Source organism: Emys orbicularis, chromosome 1, assembly GCF_028017835.1.
Source record: "Emys orbicularis isolate rEmyOrb1 chromosome 1, rEmyOrb1.hap1, whole genome shotgun sequence".
NCBI classification, from domain to species: domain Eukaryota; kingdom Metazoa; phylum Chordata; order Testudines; family Emydidae; genus Emys; species Emys orbicularis.
Window position 1 is genome coordinate 367,751,296 of NC_088683.1, and position 15,094 is coordinate 367,766,389.

The following is a 15,094-nucleotide window of genomic DNA, read 5'->3' on the forward strand; positions in this document are numbered from 1 at the left end:
GTAAAGGAGCCAGACATCAACCAAAGAGCAGAGGCATGCAAATGATGTAGGTAAGTAAGTGACGCCAAGTGGAAAGAAGGAAAGTGAACTAGGGACACTAGAATAAGCAAATTTGTGTCTCGGTCTCTCTCATTTACCTTGGAATATTCCAGGACATTGTTATTTTTCGAGTACAGTGAGCAGGCAGATGTAGTTTTCTGCTTTCCTTGCAGACAGTTTTCCAGTGGTTTAAGAGACCCCACATTCACAGAAAATGGAGTAAGAGACTCAAAAAATATAGAAATAATGTTCAGAAACGTATACAATCTGCCATACATAAGCAGTGTTTTGAAAGGTGCCATTTTTTTTTCAAACAGTCAAAAGCCGTGGGCTCAGTTTTGGGCATCTCCCTCACATCTTCTGCAGTGAAGACCGAGGCTAGGTCAGGGGGTTCTTGTGCTGACCTGCGTGTCAGCACACACACACACAAAATGACAGTCTGCTTAAGAGATACAGAAAATCTAGAAATAAAGGAACGATTCCTAGGATTTGTTGATTGGTCTGAGAGAGGGTGTGTGGGCACTGTAATGGGACGGGGACTCACCATTGCAGTGCTTCCTGCTGTTCTCTCTGGGAATTAGTTCTGTCAGTCAACAGGGCACCGTCCCTTGGTGGTGTCTTGCCTGTTGTTGATCTCGCTCCACCTCCAGGACCCACGTTACTCCCCGGCTTATGCTGTCCTCTTCAAGGCACGGCCGTGCCCATGACTCCATTCTCCCCGCTTCCAGCAGACCCGACAGTCCCCAGTCCAGTCCCACACCGCAGTCGAGAACTGCAGCCCCAAATCAAGCCCTTCCCACAGGGGCACACTCCAGTCCTTTAGCTGGCCACTCTTTCCAGCGGTCAGTGGGGCAAAGGGGGAGGGGACTCAGGCCCACCCACTACTCTGGGCCCTGACCCCGGGACCCTTGAACAGCAGCCTCTTACTGCCCTCGTGGGGGAGAGTTCGGAAGGAGGGACTTGCTGAACAGCAGGTGGTGGGCCACAGAGAAAGTGGGATGGAGGAGAAGAGAAGGTCAGGAAGCAGCAGGAGGGGGGGTGCTGGAGGAGGAGGAGGATGGAGGGATTCAGCTAGCAGTGGATGGGCAGGTCATGGGGAAGAGGAGTGGAGGAGAAGAGGGACTCAGAGAGTGGAGGGTGGTGGGGCGGACATGGGGGGAGCTGGGGGAAGGTGTATGGGGAGATTTTGACAAACCAGTAAAGTGCCTGAAACCACTAGTCAGCAGGCCGTAAAGTGGCCATGCAGCTTGACCAAGGCAGGAGGGGAGGGGGGTTTGGGTGCCACAGCAAGGGCAGCTTGACCCCGTGTCCTTCTGGATAAGAAGTGTTTTGAAGTTGCTGATACATGCATTTTAGAAGAGCAGGATGTGCCCAAGGAATGTCTATTAGGACCTCCCAGCTGCAAACTCTGGAAAAGCCCACACCTGGTTAATCAATAATCAGAAGGAACCTCTTGCTTGACCATGGAAACTGCTTACTTAACAAGTTTTCTTTAAGGGACATGTCATTCTATTACTAATGTATAAATAAGGGGGAAAAGTTTGAGGTAGTGGGACTCTTTTTGGACTTGCCCTCTGGATACATCTTGTGATCCCCAATGGCAGACAGAAGATTTGGCCACCGGAAGCCTGCCGCTGTGTCACTCAAGAGCCATACTCATTGGAGGATTGGGAGTGTTTTACTAACCTGTTGCGGACGTGTGTAAGTGCTTGAGACTAAGTAAAGTTTACCTTTAAGTGAAAGCACTCTTGTGTTGTCCTGTTTGTGCCAACCATCTATCGGTCGGACGGCCGTGTCTCCCCTGATTTATTTCCTGACACCACCTCGCACAGAGTAAAAGTTACCAAAAGCTTTGGGCTGAAAGAACCCCAGGTAACAATGATAAGTAATAGGCAACAATTCAGAGTTAATTAACAAAAGAAATGAAAAGAAAATATAACGCTATTAGACTGGGCAAGAACTAGATTAAGCAGTCTTTCTTACTCCACCGGATATTGCAGTCCTTAATATACAGGTTTAGCCCTTAAACCTGGGCCAATCTCTTCTGTTGGAATGGTCAGTCTTCTTCTGAGTGACTTTGTTACTGGCAGCAGGAGAAAGGCCCAGCATTGGGCCACTGTGTTCTGTTTTATACCCTCAGTCCCATGTGTTTGGAGAACACAAGTCCAGGCATGTCTCATGGGCATTGCTGAGTCCCTAGGCAAGGTTGAGCAATTCCCCTGGTGTGGCCTTAGGCAGGTGAGTCATTGACTTGTAACTCCTTTGCTGGCCAATGGCGGCTGTTGGCTGTTTGTCACTCCACCCAGGCACTGGCTACCTTCCTTGCTGTTGTCTCTGGGGAGCGAATATCTGGCTGATTCCCCAATTTACAGTAATGACAACCATATGGCATAATCTCATAACTTCATATACACTGACGATATACATATTTAGTTAGAATAGTGGGTTTCAGCAATTCATAAACTCCCCCCCCCCCGATACCTCACATATCATGCTTTGTATGCAAGATCACAATTATATATCAATGAGGAACATGGGGGTTACAGGACCCTCTCCCAAGGTATAGAATTCCACACATTGCATGGTATAGTTTGGGATATGCCATGATCAATGACAGTGGGAAACACAGTCATCCAGACATGTGGTTTATCACAGACGGCCTAAAGACCATAACCTTATGGTCTCCCAGAGTGTATGAAACATTCCCACAGTTGGGGTGTGATAATACCAAGGGTAATCATAATGGTACCTCCATGGAGGACAATCACTTCACGTGCCGTGGTTATGTGCACATCACACTGGACACACTGGACTGGGACCCAGGGTATATGACAATTTAACCACTTTGCAGAATTTAACCCTACAGATGATATAAATCCTGATTTAAACTGGCGGCAGCCTGGAGCTGGAAATATTCCCTGAAGGGCGAAGGTGTGGGACCCTTTGTGGAAGTGGGTGCAATTAGTGCTCTTCAGTGTGTCCTTTCAATCCAATGCATAGGTGGTACACTGCAGAGAATGATGGCTGGACGGGGTACACCCCAAGTGCAGTACATACATAGAAGGGATTTGTCCCGGGGCAAGTTTTGTTCAACATCTTTTTTAATGATCTGGATGATGGGATGAATTGCATCCTCAGCAAGTTCGCAGATGATGCTAAAATGAGGGGAGAGGTAGATATGCTGGAGGGTAGGGATAGGGTCCAGAGTGACCTAGACAAATTGGAGGATTGGGCCAAAAGAAATCTGATGAGGTTCAACAAGGACAAGTGCAGAGTCCTGCACTTAGGAAGGAAGAATCACATGTAGTGCTACAGGCTGGGTGACCGACTGGCTAAGCAGCAGTTCTGCAGAAAAGGAACTGGGACTTACAGTGGACGAGAAGCTGGATATGAGTCAGCAGTGTGCCCTAGTTGCCAAGAAGGCCAACAGCATATTGGGCTATATTAGTAGGAGCATTGCCAGCAGATCGAGGGTGGTGATTATTCCCCTCTATTCGGCACTGGTGAGGCTACACCTGGAGTATTGTGTCCACTTTTGGTCCTCCCCCCCCCCCCCCAGAGAAGGGATGTGGACAAATTTGAGAGAGTCCAGTGGAGGCCAATGAAAATGATTAGGGGCCTGGGGCACATGACTTACGCGGAGATGACAGAATAAGAAGCAATGGTCTCAAGTTGCAGTGGGGGAGGTCTAGGTTGGATATTAGGAAACACTATTTCACTAGGAGGGTGAGGAAGCACTGGAATGTGTTACCTAGGGAGGTGGTGGAATCTCCATCCTTAGCAGTTTTTAAGGCCCGGCTTGACAAAGCCCTGGCTGGGATGATTTAGTTGGGAATTGGTCCTGCTTTGAGCAGTGGATTGGACTAGATGGGCTCCTGAGGTCTCTTCCAACCCTAATATTCTATGATTCTATGATTCTAAGGATTGAAGCATCAATGTAATTGGTGGGTGAGGTGACACATATGGAATTGTCACCGTAAACATATGGCAGCAGGGAATACAGGGTTGGGTGTATGGAATCTGGAGGACAGTTGGGTAACCAAGCAACTTGTTGGGATATGTAAGGTTAAGTAGAGACCTGGGAGAGCGCTGGTGTGCTGGTATGGTATTAGGGAGTAGAGTCACAGGCAGGCACCGTTTCTTCACTTGATAGATAAGTGTCATTCCTCGCCCTCCCCTTCAGCTTGTTGGGGATAAATAAATGTTGCAGCTTCATGAAAGATATTGTTGTCTAAAGAATACCCTTTGTGTAAAGAGCAACAAAGAGTCCTGTGGCACCTTCTAGACTAACAGATGTATTGGAGCATAAGCTTTCGTGGGTGAATACTCACTTTGTCAGATGCATGTAGTGGAAATTTCCAGAGGCAGGTATAAATATGCAGCCATGAATCAGTCTAGAGATAACGAGGTTAGTTCAATCAGGGAGGATGAGGCCCTCTTCTAGCAGTCGAGGTGTGAATACCAAGGGAGGAGAAACTTCTTTTGTATTTGGCTAGCCATTCACAGTCTTTGTTTAATCCTGAGTGGATGGTGTCAAATTTGCAAATGAACTGAAGCTCAGCAGTTTCTCTTTGAAGTCTGGTCCTGAAGTTTTTTTGCTGCAGGATGGCTACCTTTAAATCTGCTATTGTGTGTCCCGGGAGATTGAAGTGTTCTCCTACAGGTTTTTGTATATTGCCATTCCTAATATCTGACTTGCAAAACCTGGAGAAACAGTTTGATGGCACAGCCAACAATTGGACACATTTACAATATATTCTCCAGCATGGTGTTGAAAGAATTTTAACCCTGTCCAAGGAGGAGAAGCAGTGTTTCTGGTGGTGCCTCGGATGTTGGAATACGTTACAATGGTAAGGACTCGGTGTCACTGTGGATCATTATGGCTGTTGGCCTATTATTAAGTATACTAATTCTGCAATATATCACTCACTCACTCATGCCCGTCACCCCAGTCAGGGTATGGGCCGCCAACCACAGATCTCCAGAGTCCTTTATCCTGGGCCATTTGCTCTAGCTGGTTCCAGGTATAGCACATTTTTATGCTATCAGCCTGAAGGTCGCATCGCCAGGTGTTTCTTGGATGGCCTCTTTTCCGCCTAGTAAGGTCAAGTTGTTGCTCCTCATCTCTGCTGCGACCTGCGCCGTCTTTCTTGACTCGTACATGGTCCTCATGTTCCATGTACCGATGGTAATCCTCCTGGTTGCAAGAAGGGTAATCGGCTTAGTGGCTTCCTCACGACTTTCACCACCCAGCGTCATGCGTCTTCGAGTTGAAGACCCTTCTTTTTCCAGGCTAAAAGTCTCTGTTATCTCTATTGTTGGCATTTCTGTAGCAGGTTGATTTTTTACGGGGTGGAGTTGCTAGCCCCATGCCCAACCCTCCTCCTTTATCCTGACTTGGGACAGGCAGATGGCCCCAAAGGACCTCTCTGGTGGAGTTCTGCAATATATACTGCGGTGGTTAAGTGGGGTACAGAAACTCAAAACACAACCGCTGATTATAAGACATAAAGCTATGTAGGCCCTCCACCAAAGTGTAACAGATAACCCGGACCCAACCTTCTCAGGCCCATTGCTATGGGAAGTCTGGAACACTAATTGGAATCCTTGGCGTATACCTGTAAGAGGGAAGATGCAGGGCATCATACTGCACAGGGGGCAGTGGGGTAAATGGAGCATGGACACATTCCCTCTTGATACCTGGCCCTTTCAGGAAATGTGCTGCCATGTGCCCTATGCATTTCCCGGAACACTTTGGCAGGAGGGTCCCAGAAAAGAAAAAAGAGGTGAAGTGTTAGGAGTGCTAGTGACAATGTACGATTCAGGCCTGTATCTTCACCTGAGCTAGAATTTTGGGTCACACGTGCTGGGGAAACTAATTTGGGCTCCAGAGGGTATGAGTGGGACTGGGGTTCAGTCTGGGAGCCATGGGAACTGATGCGCCCCTCTAACCACCCAGCTGGGCTGACCCCTTTTCACACTGCTTTGCTGGTGATTGTGTCTCTCCACGACAGTAGATGGCGCCACACACCCAAATGGAAATACAGGAGAGCTTACCCAAGCAACCCAAGTACAAATGGAGGACATCAGTCAATTTCTGACCTCTCCAGGTTCACCCCGCCTACTGGAGTATGAACCCATAATATCGTGTTTCATTCTGGAGGGGTCTGTCCATTGTAAGCTCATTGGTACATTTCGCCCTCCGCTCGATGTGGGAAGGATATTCCACAAGCCTGTGTTAAACAAGCTGAGATTTTCCCCAGAAACTTCACTCAAAGGCATAGTGGTTTAGATAAATCAGAAAAGAAATTTAACTACAGAAATACATATTTGAAATGATTATATGTGATAGCAAAGAGATCAAAGCAGGCTACCTAGCAAATAAACAGAACTGCAAACAAAGCCTGATGTGTTAGATTCAGCAATTTCTCACCCTGGCTGGCGATACAAGAAGCACTCCATGAGGTTTCCATACACAGGTTAGAAATCCTTTTGGCCTGAGACCAGCACGTCCACCAGTTCAGTCTTTTTTCCTCAGATCTTTCCAGTTCTCTTGATGAGAGTGAGGAGTGAGACCACTAGATGCAGTCACACCCCACCTTATATAGATTTAACATATGGCAGGAATCCTTCATTCCAAAAACAGTTCCCAGGTCACTTTGTGGAAAAATACAGTGACTCAAAATGGAGTTCAGTGTCATGTGGTCTGGTCACATGCCCTCGAATGTGCTCCTGGGTCATAGCAGCCATTATCCAAAGACTGTCTGTAGTATTTTCTGGAAGACTCACCAGGTGGGAGATAAGCTTTTCCTATGGCCCCACCCATGGTCCATCACTTTCTGTCTTTTCTACTCCCCTCCACGGAGGTCCCTGCTGCTTCTCACTGAATCCTTCTTTTCCTCCCCCACGAGGCCCCCACAGCCCTCCACTCACCGAGTCTATCCCCTCCTCGACCCCTTGTGCCCCCTCAGCAACCATGGCATTCATTGAGTCTCGACTCCCTCTCCTATACCCCCTCTTCCATGGCACACCATACCAGTAGCTCGCTGAGTCCCTCCTCTCCTACACCCCAACCCTCCCGCCTGAGGCTGCTACCACCTGCTGCTCACCATTGAAAAACAGAACCACATTTAAAAGTGGGCCCTGGCCTCTTTCCCTGCTCCTCCTCCTATGGTCCATCCCCCTTAGCTGAGTGGCTCCAGCATCAGCAGTCTCAGCAGAACAAGGAGTCCCCACCTGGGCCAGGTAAAGGAGCCAGACATCAACCAACGAGCAGAGACATGCAAATGCCATAGGTGAGTAAATGGTGCCAGTTTGAAAGAAGGAAAGTGAACTAGGGGCAGAAGAATACACAAATTCTGTTCTGTCCAGGACACTGTCTCCTTACCAGGAGCCAGTCCTTCTCCCTTTATTGGTCAGGGAGAAACTGAGCTCCTGTCTGTTCTGCAGCCTTCTTATAGAGCCCAGCTTGGCCCTGATTGGCTGCTTCTGAGCCTTTCCTAGCTGGTTGATTTCCGGGAAGTCTCTCCCAGGGCTGCTATTAACCCCTTCCACAGGAGAGTGGGGCAACTGCCCCACTACATGGCACCATCTGTCGCAACATTAAGCATCAAGGACTGGAAACCTGCCGGTTGTAGCACAATATTATAATGGAGCCCTTGTAAAGGCAGATCATTGAAGTGGAGTACAGCAAAAATGCTGCAAGATCACCCCACGGCTGTATATATATATATATACACTGCATCACTCTAGAGGGCTTGTTTACCTTCTTTTCTCAGCCTGGCGCACACCAGGCTTAATTAGAGGTGCTAAAATTTTGTTCAGCGTTATGAACATTTCAGAGTTATGAACACTCTCCATTTCCAATGTAATAGAATTTCTGCAGCAAGAGGAATTTCTGTTTTGCCACACGAACAACAGGTGAAGAGAATTTTAAACTCTTAAATAATTTTGCCCAAGACACAGGCCTTGGCTGGGGACATTGTTTTGGAATTTGCAGCAATGGAGCACCGTCTATCCTAGGATGGCATGGCAGGCTTGTGACAATGGTACAAGAAGTCACTCCCTCAGCAATCTGGAATCATCATATGATCCACAGACAGGCATTGGCTGCTAAGAAGATGTCAGAGGAGCCCAGCAATATTCTTTCAGGTGCAGTAAATATTATAAACCAGTCTCTGGTTAATTCAAGGATTTTTACCATTTTATCTGAAAAGATGGGGGCAAACTTCACACCGTGGTTGTTACACTCAGAAGGACATTGGCTGTCAAGGGCTTAGATGATGGCAAGAGGTGAACTGCATGAGGAATTGCATATTTTTCTTGCCGATACTATGAATATGGCAGCCAGATATGAGAACAAGGACCGCTGTTCCCCCTTAACTCTCTCCAGCCTGGGCGGTATCGCACAATGCTTTGCTAGTGACAAGCAGCAAACCCCAGCAGGCCCTGTTATCACTTAGCACAACAGCATGTCATCTGACGAAATGGGCATTCACCCACGAAAGCTTGTGCTCCAATACATCTGTTAGTCTTAAAGGTGCCACAGGACTCTCTGTTGCTTTTTACAGATCCAGACTAACATGGCTACCCCCTGATACTTTCTTTCTTGGTGTGCTGTAGTTTTTTTCTGATTCACTCAATTTTTCCAATTCAGCAACTTTACTGCCCTTTTAGGAAGTCCAGCCAAAGCCTTTGCAGTGGGTATCTGTGTTACCAGAGGGTTCACCATGAGAATGAGTCACATACTCACCAGATTCTGCTCTCACATTCTGCCTTCAGTGGGTCAGTCCAAATTGACACTGGCCTCCCTGAGAGCAAAATCAGGACCCACGTGTTTTGGAATCCACATCTCAGAATGCCACATAAACTGGGGGAGGAGGGTGTGTGCCTTCAGACTCTTTCTGCGCCCTAACAGAATAGCACTCTTTGTAGCAGGACCAGTGTCTGTAATTTCCGCAGCTCAGAGCCAAAAGATAAACATGTTAAAGGGTGAAATTTTGGCCCATTGAGAGGACTCTAAATTCACACGTAGGGACTTAAACAAATGGTCTGATTTACAGCAACCAGGATCCTCCAGTGACTTCAACTGGAGGCGTCCTGTGGCCTCTAAGGACAGGTGAGCTCATTTGGACCAAAGAAGAACTGACAGGAGAGTTGCTCAAATCCCAAACCCACAGGCTTAGAGGTTCAGAACAATTAGAAGAACAATTCTTTCACGGGGGGAGAGGGGTCTGCTCTTTCCATACCCCTGCATCTCTGGGTCTGGAGAGAACGAGAAGAAGCAAAAGGTAGTAAAAAGAAAAGCATGTTTCTGGCTCAGAGGAAACCAGTCAGGGTTGGAAATCTCACCGGGGGAGATCCAGGTCTGTGTGTGCGTATGGGGGGGATGGGGATAGTATCCAGATCACAGTGTCACTGTAGCAGATTGTCTCTGACACCACCCCACATCTGGACCATCCTTCCTCCTTTAGAAACCCCACTAATGCCTCATAGTAACATCAGCAATTGCTAACGTGGAAAAGCAGCTTCAGGAAGGGGTGTCTGGGTTTCTAACCGGCTGCAATACGTTAATGCTTTGTGTCATTTTGAAGAGGAGTTGCTCACACTGGCTCCTTTTAATCTTCCTGTCCTCTCTCCCTCCCACTATGGCCATACCTCTCTCCTTCCCTGCACGGGCTGAGCTGCTGCTGGGGTTTCTTTTGCCCCAGAAAGGCTGTTGCAGCCGATCTCCCCCTTTTCCCCGGTGCAGGCAGACACTGAGTTTAACCTAAGCAGAGGAGATATTTCTGTGAGCTGTTGTGGGGTCTGACACCTGGTTTTGGTCTTGGGTGAGGGGTGTCACTGTGTGACAGGGCAGAAAGTTGTTGGGGTGGGGGGCCTACATGGACAAGTTGCCAGCACTGGGGGTTCTGGGGCATGGAGTCAGGGGTACATGGGCAGGCAGAGAGCACTGATGGTTATGGGGGCAAGGAGCAGAGTTTACATGGTCAGACAGGCAGTGCTGGGGTTTGTGGGGGCAGGGCAGGACATTTCTTTGTCTGGAGTGTGTTTTGGGGGTGGGTGTCAGAGTCTCTTTGTCTTGCCAAACCACAGAACTGCAGCCTGGGTGTCAGAAAGTTTACTCAGTTTTATCTCCGATGGTGGTTGTTGAATGTTAATTATGTAACTTCAATTCATGTTCCCTCCAGTGAAATGCCTGATATTTGCTCCTCGGTTGGCTCAATCTCCCATCATACTCTGACCCCCCTATCTGTACTCTCCTTCCTCATCCCAGATTGCCCTAATTCCAACAGCACGCTGGTCACCACTGTCTTCTCCATGCTCCCCAGTCATCCCTGCCCCCCCCCAACCTCTGAGCCACCCCATACTCCCCACAATTCTTCCCCTGCAGGGGGTGAGGTGCCTCCAAATACACCCGGTCCCTTGACTGAGGGTTATCAGTGACTGTGTTTCACTGGTGAGAAATCTCACGAGTGGTAAATTCCAAGGTAGGCACCTGTGGAGCTTCTCTTGTTACACCCACACTCACTGCAGGGTGCTTCAAGAACTGCTACAGAGGAACAACTTGCCATTTAAGAAGTATGCACATTACATAATGAAAGCGGAACTATGGGAAATGTGAGGGCCTAGATAAATACAACTACCATGTGCAGGAACCCCCACGTAGCTGACCGAAAGCATGCACCACTTGGACAGAGACGGTAAAGAAAGGATGCTCTGGGACCATTTGCCAACCACCCCTCTTAGTCATTAATAGCAAGGGTTGTACATTTATTCCACAATGCAGAGATTTCATGGCTCAAGTCATTATTTTTGTCACCTAAAACATTCATCCATACAGTGCTTCACGGGATCCCTCAGGCTCATGAAATACACAACCAGTGTAACCCTTCTAAGGCGTCACAGTCTCATGAGAATTTCTCCGCATGTGGCTATATTTAACATGGTCACAAATAGAAAAAATACCTTCAGTAATTTCAGGCACTAACTTGCAGGCAAAATGCCATCAGCTGACCCATAGGGACATGTTCATAGATTCCAAGGTGAGAAGGGACTTTTGTGATCTTCTTGTCTGTATAACACAGGCCTGAGAATTTCCCCAAAATTATTCTTAGAGCAGACCTTTTAGAGAAACATCCAAATTAGATTTAAACTTTCTCAGTGATGAAGAATCCTCTGAGACCCTTGGTAAATTGTTCCAGTGGTTAATTACTCTCACTGTTAATAAATGTGTGCCTTATTTCCAGTCAGAATTTCTTTAAGTTCAACTTCCAGCCATTGGATCGTGTTACACTACTGTATGTTAGGCTCAAAAGCCTATTATTAAATATTTTTTCCCGTCCTGGTACTTACAGACTGTTATCAAATCACCCCAAAACCATCTTTGTTGCACTAAATAGATTGAGATCTTTGAGTCTATCACTATAAGGCAGGTTTTCTAATCTTTTACTAATTCTTGCGATTCTTCTCTGAATCCTCTAGAGTATATCAACATCCATCATTAAAAGTGGATACCAGAACTGGACAGAGGGTTCCAGCAGCAGTCGCACCAGTGCCAAACACAGAGGTAAAATAACTTCTCTACCTCACCTTGATATCCCCCTGTTTATCATACCAGGATCATATTGGCTGTTTTGGCCACAGGGTCACACTGGGAGCTCATGTTTAGCTAATTATCCCTTCTCACACCAAAATCTTCTTCAGAATCATTGTTTCCCAAGAAAGTCCCCCATCATGTTAGTGTCACCTACATTCTTTGTTCCTAGATTTATATATCGACATAGCTATATTAGAACATGTATTGTTTGCTTCGATACAGTTTACAAACCAATCCAGATTGCTCTGAAACACTGAAATGTCCTCTTCGTTATTTACCATCCTCCAATTTTTTTGTCATCGTCAAATCTCATCAATATTCAGGCATGAGAAGGGTAAGCAGATGAAAGTCTCTGCTTACACCTGTCAGTTAACACCTGTAAATTATGTCTCAGGCGAAGCTGGGTGCCTGCAAGAAAGTGTCTTACCAAAAGTAACAGATGTGCAGACCTGTAGCCCTAAATACCAAGACCCTTGTGCTCTTCATGCCCATTCTGTTGAGCACAAGATCATAGCCTAGCATGCTAATGTCTGTTTCCATGGTTGATCCTTGGCTCCTCTCCAGCATAGAAATGGTCTTGTGAATCAGACCTATGGTCAATCAAGTCCAGTTTCTTCTCTCCGACAGTGACAGCCCCAGGTGCTGCAGAAGAAGGTGTAAAACACCCAGTAGTAGGTGGATGGGGTTGGATGACTTGACCATCAAGAGGATGTGACCTAAATGCCTAACAACTAAAGATTGGCTTGTGCTCTGAAACACATGTGTGTATAGGCTTTCCAAAATATTTATTTAGGTCTAACTATTGTCACTGGAAAGTCTCACTATCCATGGCATGTTGGCATATAGGCTTTCCAAAATATTTATTTAGCTATAAGTAATGGAACTGGATACTGACTATCCATGTAAATGTCCAAACTCTTCCTGATTCTTGCTTATCTCATGGCCTCAACTACCTCTCATGGTAAGGAGTTCCTCAGTCTGTTTAGGCATTGAGTGAAGAAAGCATTCTTTATTTAAAGATTTTGATTTTGCCACATTTCAGTTTAATTGAATGTCCACTTGATCTTGTTTTATGAGACAGGGAGAACACATTCTCGATCAGATCTCTATGGGTCAGTATTTTATAGAATTTTCTCATGTCTCCTCTTATTCATCTCCTTTGTAAGGCAACAATCCCAATCTTTACAACCTCTCTCCATATGACAGTTTCCCCTGGCACTTGATCATTCTCGTTGCCTTTCCCAGAACCCCCCTATTTCTGCAATATCCTGTGTGAGAAGGGTGCACAGTACGACACAGAGGAGTCCAGTGGAGGGTGAAACATGACTGGCTGATCTCATGGCATTGTGTTTTCTGTATGATTTCCCAACCCCACTCCTCCTGGATTCCAATGTTTTGCAGAGTTTCTCTCCAGGCTTGCACTGACAGCAGGGTTTCACAAGGCTTAGTTTGTTCCATCTGAGGACTTCTCTAGACTTTTGTATAACCAAAATAGTCTCGTGTCATCTATAAATGTTGGCCCCTCACTTCTCGCCCCCCTTTCTTGACTATTAATAACTATAAAATATTTACCCTACTATTTCTTATAAAGTGTGTAACTCCCCTCACTGTGCTTCTGTCTCTTCACAGGAAGTTTGAACATTTCTGAGCTCGATTGACACACTGAGTACTTCATGGCAGTTTTCAACCTCACCCCCTCTGATCCTTCAATATTCATCCTAATGGGCATCCCTGGCCTGGAAGCTGCCCAGGTCTGGATTTCCATCCCTTACACAATGTTTTACATTATTGGCCTGTTGGAAAATTTAATGCTTCTGTTTTTTGTAAGCAAAGAGCAGACCCTGCACAAGCCGATGTACCTGCTTCTCTGCATGCTAGGACTCACAGAGATCGCCACCTCTACTTCCTTTGTGCCAAAAGCACTGTGCATATTTTGGTTCAATTTGAAAACCATTACTGTGCGTGGCTGCCTCACCCAGTTGTTCTTCCTTCCCATGTTTACTGTTATGCACTCAACCATCCTCATGACAATGGCCTTCGATCGCTACGTTGCCATATGTAACCCTCTGAGATACGCCACCATCCTCACCAATGCACGAGTAGCTTTGCTAGGGCTTCTAGGTTTGATCAAAACCATTCTCTTCGTTCTGCCTCTGCCCTTGCTCCTGACCAGGCTGCCATTCTGTGCAAACCGCATTATCCCCCACACGCATTGCGAACCTGTGGCTGTGGCAAAGATCTCATGTGAGGACATCACAGTGAACAGCATATATGGCTTGGTGATACTGTTTCTAGTAACTGGTTTAGACCTGACACTCATTGCCCTGTCTTATGGTCTGATCATCAAGGCCGTCCTCAGAATCTCCTCCAACGAAGCCCACCAGAAAGCCCTCAACACTTGCACAGCCCACATCTGTGTGATGCTGATGTATTATGCTCCAGGCCTGTTTGTCAACCTAACACACTGTTTTCGTCAGGGCATCACTCCCCACGTTCAAATCCTCTTTTCTGACCTCCATCTCCTCATCGCCCCCATGCTCAACCCTATCATTTATGGGGTCAAAACCAGAGCTTCGTGAGAAATTGCGCAAATACACCTGCAGATGGTGATCGCCTGGGCCACTGATTTTAAATCATTGTGACAAGCGGGCAAACACTATCTCCTCAGTAATCAAGGGTGCTCTGCCCCAGTTTGGCTGAGCTCAGCATTGTGGAAGTTCAGTCTGAGAAGTTCCTCACACCTAACGTCTTATCACGCCATCATCAAGTGCTGCTTTTTTCCTTTGCTGAGTTCCCTCTCTCTGACCATCACCTGACTTCTTTCATTGTCAGCCATCAGCACCCAACCCCCACACACCCTGTCACTCGGCCTTTACATGGCTCTGACACTACCAGGTAGTTTTCCCTTAGTCCCTGTGAGAACAAGGTTCTTTATCAGTTTGATGAACAGAAGCTGCAATTTGAAGAGAAAAGTAGGAAACTGAAATGCTCAACTTCTTTATCAATTTTACAATTATCCGGTGAATGAAATGTACTTGATTTTCTTTACTTCTAATCCTTCAGGAAACCTGTAGGATAAACCAAATAAGGGTAACTGTAACAAACTAATTCAACACAAAATGTGGACATTGACTACCATCACTGAGTGGAATTAGAAATAAATAATATAATTATGCTATTGTTGTTTTTTCATTACAAATGATTTGGGCTACTTTTGGGCTATTTTTAACGCTGCCTTTTGCCATTTTTGGTTTGAATCACCTGCCATCCATCAATCGGGATGCAAGCACCAGTACTGGGGTTTTGATTTTGACTTAATTGTTATCTCATAGATGTGTTGCTAATGTGAACAAAATTCTGCTTAGGCTTGTAGTCAAATCTGTAGTAGGTGTGTAACAAAAGCTTTCATTTGTTATTTTATGTATAGAGAAATGTGTTAATAAAAATAACTTTGTT

The 15,094-nt window shown here is 46.3% G+C and overlaps 1 protein-coding gene across 1 annotated transcript; it reads left to right on the plus strand.

Moving 5' to 3' along the window:
* Window positions 1–13,311: 13,311 nt before the first annotated feature.
* LOC135873651 (olfactory receptor 52P1-like) lies at window positions 13,312–14,217 on the plus strand. Its single transcript, XM_065398293.1, has one exon. It carries the CDS (start codon window positions 13,312–13,314, stop codon window positions 14,215–14,217), a length of 906 nt encoding a protein of 301 aa, XP_065254365.1.
* Window positions 14,218–15,094: the final 877 nt, after the last annotated feature.

Bases quoted from the DNA above. Each gene is read 5' to 3' on its own strand.
- LOC135873651 (XM_065398293.1), top strand. From the start codon at position 13,312: ATGGCAGTTTTCAACCTCACCCCCTCTGATCCTTCAATATTCATCCTA.